Here is a 16,360-nt window from a genome sequence, read left to right as displayed (position 1 = left end):
CTGATGAGGTTCCACAAGGACAAGTGCAGAGTCCTGCACTTAAGACGGAAGAATCCCATTCACTGCTACAGACTGGGACCGACTGGCTAAGTGGCAGTTTTGCAGAAAAGGAGCTTGGAGATTACAGTGGTCAAGAAGCTGGATATGAGTCAGCAGTGTGCCCTTGTTGCCAAGAAGGCTAACGGCATATTGGTCACATTAGTAGGAGCATTGCCAGCAGATTGAGGGAAGTGATTATTCCCTTCTATTTGGCACAGGTGAGGCCACATCTGGAGTATTGCATCCAGTTTTGGGGGGTCCCACTAAAGAAAGGATGTGGACAAATTGGAGAGGGCAATGAAAATGATTAGGGGGCTGGAGCACATGATTTATGAGGAGAGGCTGAGGGAACTGGGCTTATTTAGTCTGCAGAAGAGAACAGTGAGGGGGGATTTGATAGCAGCCTTCAACTACCTGAAGGGGGGAGGGGTTCCAAAGAGGATGGAGCTTGGCTGTTCTCAGTGTTGGCAGATGACAGAACAAGGAGTAATGGTCTCAAGTAGCAGTGGGGGAGGTCTAAGTTGGAAACACTTTTTCACAAGGAGGGGAGTGAAGCACTGGAATGGGTTACCTAGAGAGGTGGTGGAATTGCCATCCTTAGATGTTTTTAAGGCCTGTCTTGACAAAGCCTTGCCTGGGATGATTTAGTTGGGGTTGGTCCTGCTTTGAGCAGAGGGCTGGACTACATGACCTGCTACAGTCTCTTCCAACCCTAATCTTCTATGATTCTGTGAAAGATAAAAGTTTTATGAATGACTGACTGAAAAAAAGTCAGAATAGAAACAGTCATGTAATCTTAACCGTAGCAGTAACTTTCATTCTCACTGTTATTCATGACTAAGGTTCTAATTAAAAAACAATATGTAGAAGATAACACTAAGAAAAAATAATCCCTATTTATTTTGGATTTTGTGTTAATTTCTCTTTCTTATTACATAATCCAAATTAATATGCATGGTAGATAAACTTTAGGATGAAAGCTTTAGCATGAAAACATTTTTATAGCTTTTTCAACTCTTTCTGCTCTTTTTATTCTTTCTACTATTTCAGAGCCTTACAGATATAAGGGCTCAGTCTTGTAGTCACTTACACACAAGTATTTTACTTTCTTATTCACATGTGTTGGTAGGATCAGGTTAATATTTCCAAAACTGATTTCCTGTTTGACAAACAGTATTTAATTTGTAAAACAGAGATGTTTGCCAACCTCAAAAGGTTGATGTGAGGATCAGTGATTTTAAATGTACAATATTTTCAAATGTGTTATAGCATTTTCCCCTTCCGCATCACCCCAATATGCAGAAAGGAGCAGAAATGATCTTGACTTTTCTGCTACAGTTTTATAATACTTTCCTTTTCTAAGATATTCTGTATGTCTTTTTTATCAATGTTAGTTGAACTCTGGGAACAATTTATTTTAAGAAAATTGCTGTTGTACAACCAGGAGAATTTAGGATAAGTCCCATTGCCTTTCAATGAGACTTAGCCTCCTAAGTACCTGTGCAGTTTTTGAAAATAGGATTTAGGCTCCTAAGTCACCTAGTCACTTTTGAAACCTTATCCTATATATTGATTGCAGTAAGAATGGATCTAAAAGGAAATTGGCCGATATCTGTGGAATGTGCAGAAAAGAGATTTAAAAGTCTGGAGATTAAAAGGAATTTCTGAGTGACTGAGTCTCACAGAACAGAATCTCCATCATGGAGGCTATGATGTAACATTGTTAGTTGAACTTTTCAAATCTGGAAAACAAAATTTAGTTTTCTAATTATATATTTAGAGAGCCAGATAAAAAAGGGCAGTAATTTTCAAAGATGCTGAACTTTCATGGAAGCCAGTGAGAGCTCTACATCTTTGAAAATCAAGCCACTTTTGTTCAAGTGCTTAAATATGTATTCAGGAGCCTAATTTTAAGAATCCATGTTTCAAAGTTTTAGTAATTGCTTTTATTTTCTTTCCTATTTAGCTGACTTTAGAGATTAACATATCAGATCTTTCCAGGAGACTCACTATTGCAGTTAACGTTTAACATATTTTTCTCTCCATGGTTTCATTTCTGTAGCACTTTTCAAGTATCTTAAAGCACTTTACAAACTGTAAAAAGTTAAGCCTCACATCATCCTTAAGATGTAATTATCCCCATTTTACAAATGGGAAGCTGAGGCATAGATTGGGTATTACCCGGTGTGTCGCAGGAAGTCTGTGAAAAAGATGGAAATAAAATGTCGATTTTCTGGCTTTTGGTCCTGTGCTTTATATTGTCTCTCCTCTTTTATTTTAACCTAGTTGTTGATGAAAGTTTCTGGAACGGCACAGTAATGAAAACGCAGTGCCAGGAATTAGAAAGACTGGCTTTTATCCCTCAATCTAATTCAGATTAGGAGAGAGGCCTCCATCTCTGCCCCAGAGAGGTGCAAGAGCTAGAAAGCACTTAAAGACTTAGGCTGTGGCCACACTAGAGAGCTTAGAGCAGTCAACTGTGCCACTGTAAGCTCTCTAGTGTAGCTGCTGTAAGCCAATGGGAGAGAGCTCTCCCATCAGTTTAATTATGCGAGCCTGTCGCGAGCGAGAATAGTTATGTCAGTGGGAGAAGCTCTCTTGTCAGTATAGTGCTGTCCACACAGGTGTTTAAGTCGGTGTAAGTCTGTTGCTTAGGGGGATGGCTAATTCACACCCTGAGCGACATAACTTATGTCGACTTAAGCTGTTGTGTAGCCATAGCCTTAATGTTGTATGTTTCACTACTTCTGGAGGTAGTATTGACCCATCTGTGTCTCTTTAGAGTTACCATGTATAAAGCATTTGTCTCAGATGCAAACAGATGTGTCTCTCTGTTCTCCTTGATTCTTCCTACCACGCAACAGGGACCCAAACTGAGAATGCTTGCCAGAGTGTTGCGATTCCTGTCATTTTATGTGATTTAAAACTTAACTATTGTAAATGCTCTAAAATCCAAATGGTTACTCTGATTGCTTTGAAATTTGGTGTACCTGTTGTGGTAGCATTAGTGATCCAAATTTGGGGTTATTTGACTGAGTTGTTCATGAGTTGTAGGGCTCCCCCCAAAATCAGTTTCACTTTGCTACCTTGTACTGTTAACCTCATAGGTACTAATGACCAGATGAATCTCAGGCCTCTAGATGACTGTGAAATCATCCTTCAGTTAACATAACTAAGGAGAAGTTAATCACAAGCCCTGACCTAGGAGAGAAGGAAGTTTGAACTGAGTGGCTGGAAGTTGCTACAATTTGAGAGTCATGGGTGGCAATTTCATTTCAGGGGAATGTAATCAAAGACTTTGGGGAGAAATAATTAGACATGTGAATGCTTTCTGGGAGAGGAGGGGCATTAGAAGGTAGAGGAAGGGATACTAGAGGGAGAGGGATTTGGGGTTACAATGAGGGGAGGAAGAAAATGGGATGTTAGGGGAGCTGAGGGGATTAGAAACTGAGGTGAGGGAGGCATGGCACCCCATGCTCTGCTAGCACCCCAACCACCCTGCACCCCAGCTCTGCCAGTGCACCCTAAGCCTCTGCACCGCTAGTACACCCCAAGCATCCTTCATTGCACAGCTCTGCCAGGGCACCCCAACCACTTTGCATTGCACAGCTCTGCCAGTTGTACCTCAACCATCTTGCCCACCAACTCTCTGTACCCTCCAGGTCTGCCAATGCATTCCAGCATCCATGCATCCTAACCAACCTGCACACCTAGCTCTGCCAGTTCACCCCAATGTACCTGCACCACTAGTTTTGCCAGTGAGCTCCAACCCATACACTCCAAAGCTCTGCCAGGGCACCCCAACCACCCTGCATGCACTACCCTGCTCCCTAACCTGTCTGGAACCCCACAGCTCTGTCAGTGCACCCCCTCCCCCACTATGCTTCACGCCACAGCTCTGCAGTGCATCCCAACCCTCCCTGCACCTCCAGTTCTGCCAGTGTACCTCAACCTTCCTGTACCCCTGGCATTGCCAGAGCACCCCAGCCCCCACACCACCATTTTTAATAGTTTTCAATGGAGCCCTGTGGGTAAGAGTGAACTGTAAAAGAAAGTGAAGAGCTTGTATAGCTGTTGAGTTGGCAGAGTAAAGGTATGATATATATTAAAGGGGCATGGGTATTGCTGAAAGGGGACAGAGGTAAGGTTGCATGAGGAACCTTAACTGCATTTCCAAGTTTTCAAGAATTTGAGTTTTGGTTAACTCAACATTCTGCAAAGGCAGAGCAACCTTAACTCTTCATTGACATAGTTGTTTGCCATTGATTGTTTCTTTTGTGTGAAAACTCTTTTGGAAACTACTTTGACAACTACAGTAACATAGAAGATTAAGGAGTCCATGGAAGTACCATTTAAAATTGCATGTGTTTTTTCACTTGCAACTTGTTTTTCATTAAACTCAAATCAGGAAATCTTGGCTAGTCCTCTTGCTACCCTTTTAATGAATCTATATAAACCTCCTGGGTGTTTGAGAGTGATGTTCAGCTCTGTGCTCTGGAGCCTTATTAGGGGAATATAAAAAGTGTGCTCTTTCCTGTGATAGCATTTGCCTCATACCACCACATCCAGTGTTTTGTAAGCTTAGAATCTTTTCATCTGACTTAAATTAAGGCATTATCACCTTGTAGTAAGAAAGCATTATAATGGAAGTCCTTAAACCAAAGGTAAAAATATTGAATTTAGTGCTGGTTGCCTCAGTGATTCTGTGCTTAATTTCAGGTTCCACTGAAGCAACCATTCTGGCACTTTCTGTTCATGCTTGGATGCAGAGCAAACTCAAACACAATCCTGGTCAGACTTTTTTTTTTTATTTTTTTCCTGAGAGATCTTCACCTTGTGGATTTCTGACTTTTGGCAGATGCCAGTTGTTTCTGAAAGAATCTGTTTCAAAACAACTTTCAGTACAAGGAATTACACCCTATGTGAAGGTTCAGTACAAGACCTAATAAGAAAAAATGTAAACACACACCATTGCCAGTCACAGGGCAACAGAGCCAATATGCATTAAGGATAAATCTCTCTATCCTCAAGGCTTGGCTATGTTTATTTGGAGTAAGCTGTATCAGAGCCCTCAAATTTATATAATCCACATACAGTAAAATGGAGGAGTCAACTGTTACTCAAAGTGGTCAAAATTGATCATTTAACTGTGACCCTTCTTTTTGGATATACCTTATTTAGTGCAGAGTCCTACCTTAATTTACTTGCATTGTGACGATTGGGTACCGGTCAGTAGTGGGGTTATTGACTGGATACAGAGGGTTGGTCTGTCTGGGACTTTGATGCTGAAACATGTTTTTTTTTTCTGATCATTGAACTAGAATCAAGGATTAGAAAAGTTTCTACTGGTCCTGAAAGCATTAGTACTAGTGCCACCAAAGTGCATTTATGCCAGGGCAAATCATTGGGTCTTTAAATCTTGCATATCATCTAATACATTATTTTTTCATTATCTTGTTGAATATTATGTATATAATATTTCATAGTAGTTTTATGAAATTTTGTTGATTTAAGTATAATTTCTTGTCTGATAAATTTACAAGTGGCAGTTTGAGTCCCATGATGCTTCTGACATTATAAGCATTTTTTGTTTGTGCCTTCAAAAGCTGCTTCAAGCACCCAAGACTGAAAAGAGGTGAAGGTCTTCCTGCAGAATACTCACTTCAAGGAAATGATTTAATGGAAGCTAAATCTGAAAAGAAATGTCCATTCATTAGTATTTTGGTGATGAACAATATATTGACACTTCAATAATCGTGCTTATAAGTGTTTTATGGCATATTGTGATGTTGCTGAAATTTCTTTAACTCAAACTAGTTGTGTTCTGCTTTGCCCTTGCTCTATTCTCTTTGCCTTTTGTTTACAAAATAGCTTTTTTGAGCTGTATACAGCACCTCTCATCAGTTTATAAAAAGTCCTTTTCAGAGCATATATTCAAACTGTTATCCTAAAATAATTGTTTGTATAAAGATTTCTGTGATGCTGAGTAGCAGAGAAGAACAGAAACGGCATAATGGCAGGTGGAAGCTGAGCTGATGGGTTCAGATGATTTTTCCTTTCTTTGATATATATTTGGAAAGGTCAACCAATACTTTAAATATATTTTAATTATGATTAATTAATAAATGAATAATTAATCAACACCCTAACCCACTATATCCCTACCCTTGCTGCTCTGTTTTTTTATGGCCTGATGAAGGCAATGATAAAAAAAACTTGCCTTTTATCACTTAGTCTAATAAAGGGGTTCCCCAACAGCTTGGTGGTATTTTTATTGTATTTTGATTCTTAGAACCCTCTTTAATAACCTTTCCCTTTTTTAACATTCTGGACTCTTATTTTATGAGTTGTAGTAATGGGTTATTGGCAGTCCTGCTGCTGTGTAACGGTTTAGTATTTTTCTGTAGTGTGTCAAATTTATTTTAATTTTTTTCCCTAGTTACATTTTATGTTATTGTGTCTGACTAACTTGTGTGGTACAGTCATCTTGCTTATACAAGAAGGCCTCTTGAAACCAATTATTTGCTTTCAGATGTTTTCCATTTAGAGCTACTGTATAATGTAATGTTTTTCACTTGAGATGTATTAGTTAAGGGATTTTTGGATAACCAAACAAATAAGCATAGAAGAGATTGTTACTAACTTCTAGCGTCAGAGCAGTGCTTTATGCAGTGTGGTTTGGACTAGATTGTGATCTGATCTATGGGTCTGCAAGAGGGAGGGGTGGCTAAGAAGCCTTCCATTTCCTAATCATAGTCCTTGCACGCAGAGAACAAGGCTAATACCAACAGTGGTAATCACCTCCCAAAATGGCATAGGGACAGGACCTCGTGCCTCTCCACAAGAGCTAATTAAGCTTGCCCAATACTTTTTCAAAAGATGTCACAGTGGCCATGCCTTCTTTTTGAAGTGCAGTGCCTTCGGACACTCCCATTGAGGGTATGCTTTTGCACCAATTCTACCGTAGCCAGAAGCTAAAATGCTGCAATCTGGCTTTTTTTTTTTTTTTTTTGTAATTGGGTTTATTTATGGATATTCACTTCACAATATAGAGCATTATTTTAAGAAGTTTATAAACTAATATTTTTATAATTTTTTGTAGGTTTGCAAAGATACAAATTAGTGTATCAGAACCAATTATCCCATTCAGGGAGACAATAACAAGACCCCCCAAAGTTGACATGGTGAATGAGGAAATAGGAAAACAGCAGAAAGTTGCAGTCATACACCAGGCTAAAGAGGACCAGAATAAAATCCCTGAAGGAGTTCAAGTTGATTCTGATGGCCTCATAACAATGTCTACACCAAATAAATATGCCACTCTCAGTGTAAGAGCCATGCCACTTCCAGAAGAGGTAACTCAACTCCTTGAAGAAAACAGTGACTTAATTCGTACTATGGAGCAATTCAACTCATCTTTGAATGAGGACAAAAAAATGCATGAAATTAATCAAAAGATCCTTGACAGGATCCAGGAATTTAAACAAAAATTAGAGAAAAATCTGCAAGGAAGAAAATGGAGAAATGCTGTTGATCAGATCTGGTCATTTGGCCCACGAAAATGTGGGCCTAATATTTTGTTAAGTAAGTTTGAAGGCTACAGAAAAACTGTGTGGCAGTGCCTTGATAAGACTACTAAAGAAGTTAGTAAATATCGAGATTTTGACAACAGCATAGTAAGTGGGTTTCAGTTGGCTACGCTTTCAGGTCCCATGTGTGAAGAACCTCTCATGGGTGTCTGTTTTATAGTGGAAAAATGGGACATGAGTAAAGCAGAAGAGCAAATGTCAGCTAATAGGCAGGATTCTGAGGAATTGGATGCTACAGAACAGACAAAAAATGAAGACAAAGTCACCTCTCTGCCAAGTAGTTATCCCACTGAATCATCCAGCGAAAATAAAAAACTTCAAGATGGCAGTCAAGGTAGTCCAAATTCATCTGAGAAATCAAGTAAACGCAAGGGGGAAACTTTGCTTGCAGATTGTTATGGCCCTTTCTCTGGTCAACTAATTGCCACCATGAAGGAAGCCTGTCGTTATGCATTACAAGTGAAACCACAGAGACTTATGGCAGCCATGTACACGTGTGAAATTATGGCCACTGCAGAAGTTCTAGGTAAGAAAAAATATCTAAATAATTCCATTGCTAAATGTTAAATCACGTATTTTTATGCATTAGACTATGTCAGAGAGCTTAACTTAATTAAATGTTTTACCAGAAGTATTTTATAATTGTCCAGTTGATGACTACCTTGAATCTCTGGTTCTCTAGTAGAGATATCATACTGAAAAATAACAAAAAATCTTTATGCATTTGCATCATATAGAAATAGGAATATAATATGCTTCTGGAGACACCAGGTGAAAGCATTCATTGTCTGACAAAAAGTAAATTGCAGCTTTAATAGGCACACAAATATTAAAATACTGTTCCACAATTTAAACGTGTATGCTTTTGTGGGATCCAGGAGGCATTGAGCATTAAATATAAAGCTGAAATCATGCTTCAAAAGATTGAAAGAAAATCTCTCCTTGCTGTAGCCAAGTCTTGGTTGTAGGTCCAAGGTTCCCATTGATTTAAGAAGTTAAAATATTCAGTGGTGTATTCAGGTAGGATAGCAGGAAAAGTAAGATAAAAAGGGAATCCTAAGCCCTTCTTCACATCCAGTTAATAGCTTTTTCTGCCTTTTTTTTTTTAACTTTCACTTTTCTCCCACTAACATGTAAATTACTCATTTGGCAAACCTATTGAATGCCAAACCTGTGTAATTTACATTACTTTATTACTTACACCTACTTAAACCCATTTTATGACCTACTTTCATCACCATTTGTTGCTTCTGATTTTGACCCAGAGATTTCCATGGGAATTACAGCCACTTACTGATGCAATGAATTTGGCCCAGTACATTGAGGTTATATTTAAACTAATTTTCCATTTCCCCAAAGCCACAAATGTATTTACTTTGACTTAGTACAATCTACTACTCACAACTAAAGCCATAGTGTATCCCACACACAAATACTTTAAAAGAGAGCTAAGGTTGTAAATAGATATAGGTTGGTAGCAGTTATACAAAACAAGAAAGTCATTTCATGAGCAAAACATGAGATTGAATGCGTGTGGTAGTAGTTACTGAAGAGAGATGCTTTGGATTTAGGTAGTGCTTTGTATACCTTTCGTACTTCCGTTTGATGCGAGAAACACTCTGAGATCCAAAAGCCTGGAATAGGTCTCATACACAGGCTGAGGAAGGAGGCACACAACAAACTTAACCTAAATGTGTTTCTCTCCATAAAAGTATATCATGAAATATGACTTTCATATCTACTAAAGTAGCTTTTATAACTTAATCTGTTCTGTGCCTATAAGACCTCACATCAAAACAAGAGATATTTATGAACATAAATGGCTAATTTCAACCACCTATCTTCCTCCTACTGCAGACTGCCCATGTACAGCAGAACTGGTATAGTCCTGCTGGATGCTGAGGTGCACCCACTTGCCCAGCAGTGCACCCTACTCTGTGCAAGCTCCCTGTGCAGCAGAATGCAGCATGTGGGTGAGACTGGGGCATCTGTGACAGTTGCTGATTCAGATCCTCCTGTCCTTCACCCCATGGCATCCCCCACTTCCACCCTGACAGTCTTCTGCTTGCATATCTCTTTGGTGTTCATTTTATCTGTTTGAGTTGAGTCTGCTAGATTATGGAAATTGGCTGAAATGGCTAATAATGCTATTAAGAAAGATGGGAAAGTTGGAGAAAAGAGTGGGTGAATTTTAAAATGAGATGAAACTACGCCTGACGTGTTATGTAAGAGCAATTTTATATTTTTCAGTGTAGCCCTGTAAATAATGTCAGACTTTTTCAACATCCAGCAAAAGCATGTTTTAGAAGTATTGCCCATTACTGCTTCAGCAATATATAGCACCTTTTAAAACTTCCTGGTTCCCTAACTACATAAGTTTTCAAGTAAATACACCAATTCTGAAGCTATAAATTCAGTGTAATTTACTGCTTCTTAAGGCTATGTTTTCACTGCCAAAAAAGGTGAGGTTTTTACAGTGAGATAACTAATATATGTGACGGGTTGGGTCACAGAAACTGCCTTGGGAACTGCCAGCTGATGTGCCAAGACTACTTCTGCCTGTGCTTTCCCTTGGGACTCCAGCACCCTGTCTTGTTGAGCCAGACATGCTAGTCTGCTCCAACACAGACCCAGGGTCTGAACCATGTGCCCCAAAGCTGCAGACTTAACTGAAAGCAACTTAAGAAGTGTTCCCATCTTTAACACTCAGATACCCAACTCCCAATGGGGTCCAAACCCCAAATAAATCTGTTTTACCCTGTATAAAGCTTATACAGGGTGAACTCATAAATTGTTTTTCCTCTATAACACTGACAGAGAGAGATGCACAGCTGTCTCCCCTCCTCCTCCCCCCCCCTCAGTATTAATACATAGTCTGGGTTAATTATTAAGTAAAAATTGATTTTATTAAATACAGAAAGTAGTATTTAAGTGGTTCAAAGTAACAGCAAACAGAATAAAATGAATTACCAAGCAAAATAAAATGAAATACACAACTCTAAACCTAATACAGTAAGAAAACTGAATAAAGATAAAATCTCACCCTCAGAGATGTTTCAATAGTCTTCAATCACAGACTGGATGCCTTCCTAGTCTAGGCATAATCCTTTCCCCTGGTACAGTCCTTGTTCCAGCTCAGGTGTTAGCTAGGGAATTTCTCATATTGCAGCCTCTTTTGTTCTGTTCCACCCACTTATATATCTTTTGCATTAGGTGGTAATCCTTTGTCCCTCTTTGGGTTCCCTCCCTCCATCTCAGTGGAAAAACACCAGGTTAAAGATGGAATCCAGTTCAGGTGACATGATGACATGTCACTGTAAGACTTCCTTACCCACTTGCCAGCACACCTGTATACAGGAAGACTTACAAGTAAAACAGAGCCATTTACAGTCAATTGTCCTGGTTAATGGAAGCCATCAAGATTCCAAACCACCATTAATGGCCCACACTTTGCATAAATACAATAGGCCTTCAGAGTTATATTTCATATTTCTAGCTTCAGATACAAGAGTGATACATTTACACAAATAGGATGACCACACTCAGTAGATTATAAGCTTTGTAATGGTACCTTACAAGTGACCTTTTGCATGAAGCATATTTTAGTTACATTATGTTCACACTCATCAGCATACTTTCATAAAATCATATAGAGTGCATCGTCACAATATACATTAGCTGTTTCACTCTAATATCCTAGTGGAGACAGGGCGCCGCCAGTTTTTACCATGATGTAGCTAGGCAAGTTCAAACCTGGATGGGGAGTATTGCATTTGACCTTACCAAGGTGCACTGCGGTAATGTTTTCACTAGGATTGTGCCATGTTTTCACTAGTATTTTACACCTGTTAGCTATCTCGCTGTAAAAGCCTACTGTTTTTGGCAGTGAAGACATTATAAAAATGGGGGAGGGGCAGAAATATGTTGTAAGCTTGCATATATCTAATTGAATGGGACTTCTTTTTAAATTAGATACATGGCTCTCACAAACACCTTCAAACTTTCCCACAAGCACCTACTCCTTTCTAGTAGATTGTACTGTATATTTAATGTTTGATTCCTTTACGTCATTTACTACAAAACTCCTTCTATACCTACTCCTCCTCCTGTTTTTTCTTAAACAGTTCTCTCTTCTGGAAAACTTCAAATACATCATGAACTTTCTGAATATCATATGCTCAATTATTATTTAACTGGCGCTCCTTGTTGATATTATCTTTCTGTTGCACAGCTTCTCTTCTCATTCGTTACTAATGGGGTAATGTTCCCCACCTGTGGAGAATTCAGAGGCTTTCCAGCGTTTTTGCTGGAAACCCCAGGCCTAAGCTCCGCCTTTTAGCTCATGTCACCAGATTTGCTGCTTCTGACCTGGAGCAAGTTTGTGGTTCAGTTTCTTTCGACCATTTTGTTGTAAAATCTTTATTTTTATATACTTTCATGCAATTGCAATTTAGAATCTTCCTCCTCCCCTGGATTGGGTAAATAGCAGCATGGTGATTTCAACCACCTGGATCTGCTGCTACCGCACCTCCTTACTGGACTCCTCTGCTCCCACTCAGGCATGGCAGAGCTGTCCTGGAAACACCTGCCTTAAATCTAAGCAATGTTCCCTATGTGAGACAGCATTTACAAGCATTACAGAGAGTGAATTGTTCCCAGACGGCCAATCCTCACACTGCCAGACCACAGGACTCGGAGTCAAACGAGCATGTCAGGTCTCCACCCTGCACCGAGGAGCTGCTAGTTCATTGCAGAAAAGCCCAATGAGGAGCTTTCTGAGCTTTTGGGGCAAGAGTTTAAGGACTAGGAGCAAACTATCCCGCCAGCTCAGGTGATAAATCCCACAACTGACCTGAGCTGGAAGGGGAAGAAACCCATAAAGAATCCATAGGTTCCTCCCCTCCTGCCCTCCACCCCAGATACTAATGTGGATCCCCACCACTTGCAGAAAGAATCAGAACTCCTACACAGCTGTCCTTCCTCCCACTGTGAACCAGGGGATTCTCATGATAATCAAGAGTAAGTCCTGAAAACTCCAGGTCTCAAAAAGGCAAAAGCAAATTTGTCCTTCCCAAGGCAGCGATTAATATTGTTAATGAAGAGGTGGGATGAAAATTAGGGGTTAAAACCCTTCTCCTTTGCCTTCTCCTTGGGAGAGTGTTTGAAATTTCTCCTACAAGTTCTCTCTTCTGTATCACACTCACTGTCTCTCCCCCACCTTGCAGCATGCCTGTGTAGCCCTGCATCAGGCTGCAGCCTACTGGAAATTTTGCCTGTCTGGTTTTCAGCCCAAAGACCCTCACTCTGCCAGGGAAAGGGGCTCAGATTTCAGGTAGAGGCAGAATGGGAATTGTGCCTTATCATCATCAGCCATAAACTCTTGATCTGGCAGGGAAATGCACTTGAGATGCTGAAAGTGGGAAACGATCTCTCCTCCACACCACTGCTCCACATGCTGACCTCACATGAAAGCCTTAGGAGCCCTTCAGGCCATTTGTGACCAGAACAGAGGCACACAAGGATTGCAGTCCCCATAAAGCTGCGACTTCATGAGATACAGACAGGTAAATCCGTTCTGACGTTCAAAATGACACTGATTTACTGAGTAAAGCTCCAAGTAGTACTAGGTTGCTCCTATCATACTTACTTAGGTGCTAGATGTCCCTGTGACTCTGAAAGTCTGCCTGCCATAATCCAGAGATGTGTACCAGCACCCGTCTTCTGTTGTGTAATCCCAGTGTCATGATGAGTAGTGTACTATCCTCCCACCTGTGAACAGCTGCGGAAAGAAGTACCACACATGCGTTCAAAACAAAACAAAAAACCCTACATAACTTTTCCAGAACAGGATGGCAGTCAGTGGCTTGCAAGGAACTCATTAATATTAATCAAATATCTTCTCTGTTAAGTCTGATTAGATACATGTTTTCTCATTGATGCCTCGAGGGAGTCATGAGATCCAAATGAGGACACCTGATTAACTAAATGTTAAACAAAACCATTTTATGAAATTTCTTTGTTTTTATTTAATTTTGGGAGCCAAATTCTGATACAGCAGTAGCTCCACTAGTGAAAAACATAGTTGCACCTTCAGAAAGGGACTTCCTTCCAAAAGACCCTATAGACCATAGAAGTGATGACACACTGCACAGCTGTAGCTATTCAGACCAAAGGTTTTTCATATATTTAATAAGGAAAGCCTACTTTGTGGCAAATAAGCGGCTTATCTTCTAGGAGTATGAACTTTGCTTGGAGCGAGATGTCTCAGGTTCTTTCTTGGTCAAACCCTTGATGTGATTTGTGACAAGCAGTGGATTCTAACCTGATGGCTATAAGGCAGTCATGTTACACCTAGGAATAGTTCATCCTTAATGGATATCTTGTGCATGCAAACTACAAGGGAGGAGCTATTGGAGAAACATTAGACAGACTAGCAGCTGAGACTGCAAAGAGGCCTCTATCCTTGCTGTCAAGGCCACCATTGCAATTCGCTGGTTGCTACCGACACCCAATGCATCCAAGAAGGATCTCTTCCCCGGCAGAGGGAAAAATCTGGAGCAGAAGTTTCCAAGGATGCCTAGATAAATTTTCCTCCAAACCAAGAAAATCCTCAGCACAACACAGACAAAAAGAGCACTTGTGTACAAGACCCCACGATCCACAAGCTGAACCCAGAGTATTAAGTGGCTGCTGTAGTCAGACCAAGGCACTGGCTGCATCTTATGCACCTATATCCATGCATGGACAATAAGTGAACAGCTGCTGGAAAGGATCCATAGCTGCCAGTTCTTCAAATTCAAGAAGAGCTTTTGATCCTAATGCAGAGAATTGCTAATCCATACGTCAAAACAGATGTGGCTCTGAGCATAATTACAATAATGGTAAGTATTTGCAAAGATCCAAAACTTCATTGCATCCCTCATTTCCTGAGATGTCATCAGTCATCGATTCTCTTCAATGCCTGGGATTGCTGGTGCCATGTATCAGCTTCATCCACTGCATGGTTTTCTCAAAATGTACCCGCTGAAGTTTCTTCTTTGGGCATAGAACTATGCACTTTATGTAGTGAGAAGTTAGGTGTCATTTTCAGATCACATCTGAATGCCCCTTTGTAGGCAGGTAGGTACAAACAGCATGCTGAGAGCCAGCTCAACTTTCATTCTAGACCTTTGCATACTATACTCACTATGGAAGCATTGTAAACACACATTTCCAAAATCCCATAGTACACATCCTGTTGTTTCATTTTTACACCTCTCTGAGTGTCTCTTACAAAATACAAACATGGTTATATGGGATCCGATCAGTGGTCCATTGAGCCCAGTATCCTGTCTGTGACAGTGATCAGTACCAGATGCATCAGTAGAAGGTGTAAGAAACTAACAGAGGAAACCTCCTCCTACCTCCTGTTGAGGTTGGCTTATGACTGAGGTGTGAGTGTTTTATATCTGTTCCGAAACCAGGGAATAACCAGAGGCCAAAGCTTCTTCATGGCAATGGAAATAATGCCCTGGATAGAGAAGAATCTGCTACCTCTCAAGATAATTCACATAAAGGATATAGGAAAGAGGAAAAGAGAGTTGTAGTCCTCCTCCTTGTCCTCCATTGATCCAGAAGGCACTTGGGACTTGCTTGTTAACCAAGAATCTCACATTGTGCTTGCAGAAAAGAGACCTCTTGAAGCAGGACCTCCTTCATTCAAACTGGGAACACCTACAATTATCAGCATGGGCATCGGAGAACTGTAGGTCGGTACAGATTCTCCATTAGCCTCTCATACAGTTTGGTATCCAGAACTCAACCAGAATATTTTATTCATTGATATGGGCAAATGTATGTTTCTGATGTGAGGGGAAACAGAAAGTTCTTTGGGGCATAGATGATTGCCTCTTTCTTTGTGCAGAGTCAAGCACAGTGGGTCCCTGACCTCTGGATGCTATTGTGATACAGATATTATAATAATCCCAAAGTTCTGTGGCGATCTCAGCTACATTAGCATTTCTCTAGGCCGCCTGGTTGGATCCTACAGAGGAGCGCCTTAAAAACATGGATATCAGCCCTAGCAATATTTTGTAGACAAGTACATCAGATCCTCCTTTTGAGTATCAGCTGCCAAGTTTAGTCACAATGATGAATTAAACAAGCCTGTGGCTGTCCTTTCTAGTCACCGTTATCTCCAAAAGGGAAATTTTGCCATTAGCTGCCATAGCTATGCAAGAACTATCCTGCGTTAGTCATGAGGAAAAGGCTATCCATATAGCTCCAGTAACCTTTCAGTTCAAAGTAAGCTTCTCTGCCACAATTCCGGAAAAACTTCTCTCATTACTTTGTTCTGACCCTTGGAAAGTTGTGGCATAAATGGGCGTTTCTAGAGCTCTAAAGATACATCTCAAGCATATGGATTATATATGCCAGTTGTACCCTGTTCATCTCATTGTATTCAAACTGCCAATGCCTTAGGGCCTCAAGGTTGCTGCAGGCAAGATGTAAAAATCCTGCAGCAGTTGATGTGCTGTGCATCTGGAAAACTAGTCACAAAAGTCCAGAGAGAGAGAGTGGGGGGAAAGTGTGAGAGCCACATCTGAGAAAGATTTGCAAAGTATGTTTCCATTCCTCTACAGAAGCATCCTTTGGCAGGAAGGTGCTACTGGATTGGTTCTCAAATAACTCCTTAGTTTATAAAGCACTTGCTTTATATGAGGTGAACTTCCATTCCTGTCTGTTTTTCTACT

At 40.3% G+C, this 16,360-nt stretch overlaps 1 protein-coding gene across 2 annotated transcripts in view; it reads left to right on the top strand.

Moving 5' to 3' along the window:
* The window catches only part of EFL1 (elongation factor like GTPase 1), a 155,469-nt gene that overhangs the window by 120,671 nt on the left and 18,438 nt on the right, over positions 1-16,360 (top strand). For both annotated transcript variants that reach the window (XM_030577562.1, XM_030577561.1), the window contains one exon: positions 7,142-8,154. In XM_030577562.1, coding sequence (XP_030433422.1) covers positions 7,142-8,154 — 1,013 coding nt within the window. The remainder of the gene's footprint in view (positions 1-7,141; positions 8,155-16,360) is intronic.

Source organism: Gopherus evgoodei, chromosome 10, assembly GCF_007399415.2.
Source record: "Gopherus evgoodei ecotype Sinaloan lineage chromosome 10, rGopEvg1_v1.p, whole genome shotgun sequence".
Classification (NCBI taxonomy): domain Eukaryota; kingdom Metazoa; phylum Chordata; order Testudines; family Testudinidae; genus Gopherus; species Gopherus evgoodei.
The sequence above is the reverse complement of the archived record's forward strand: the minus strand, read 5'-3'. Positions and strand labels throughout refer to the sequence as shown.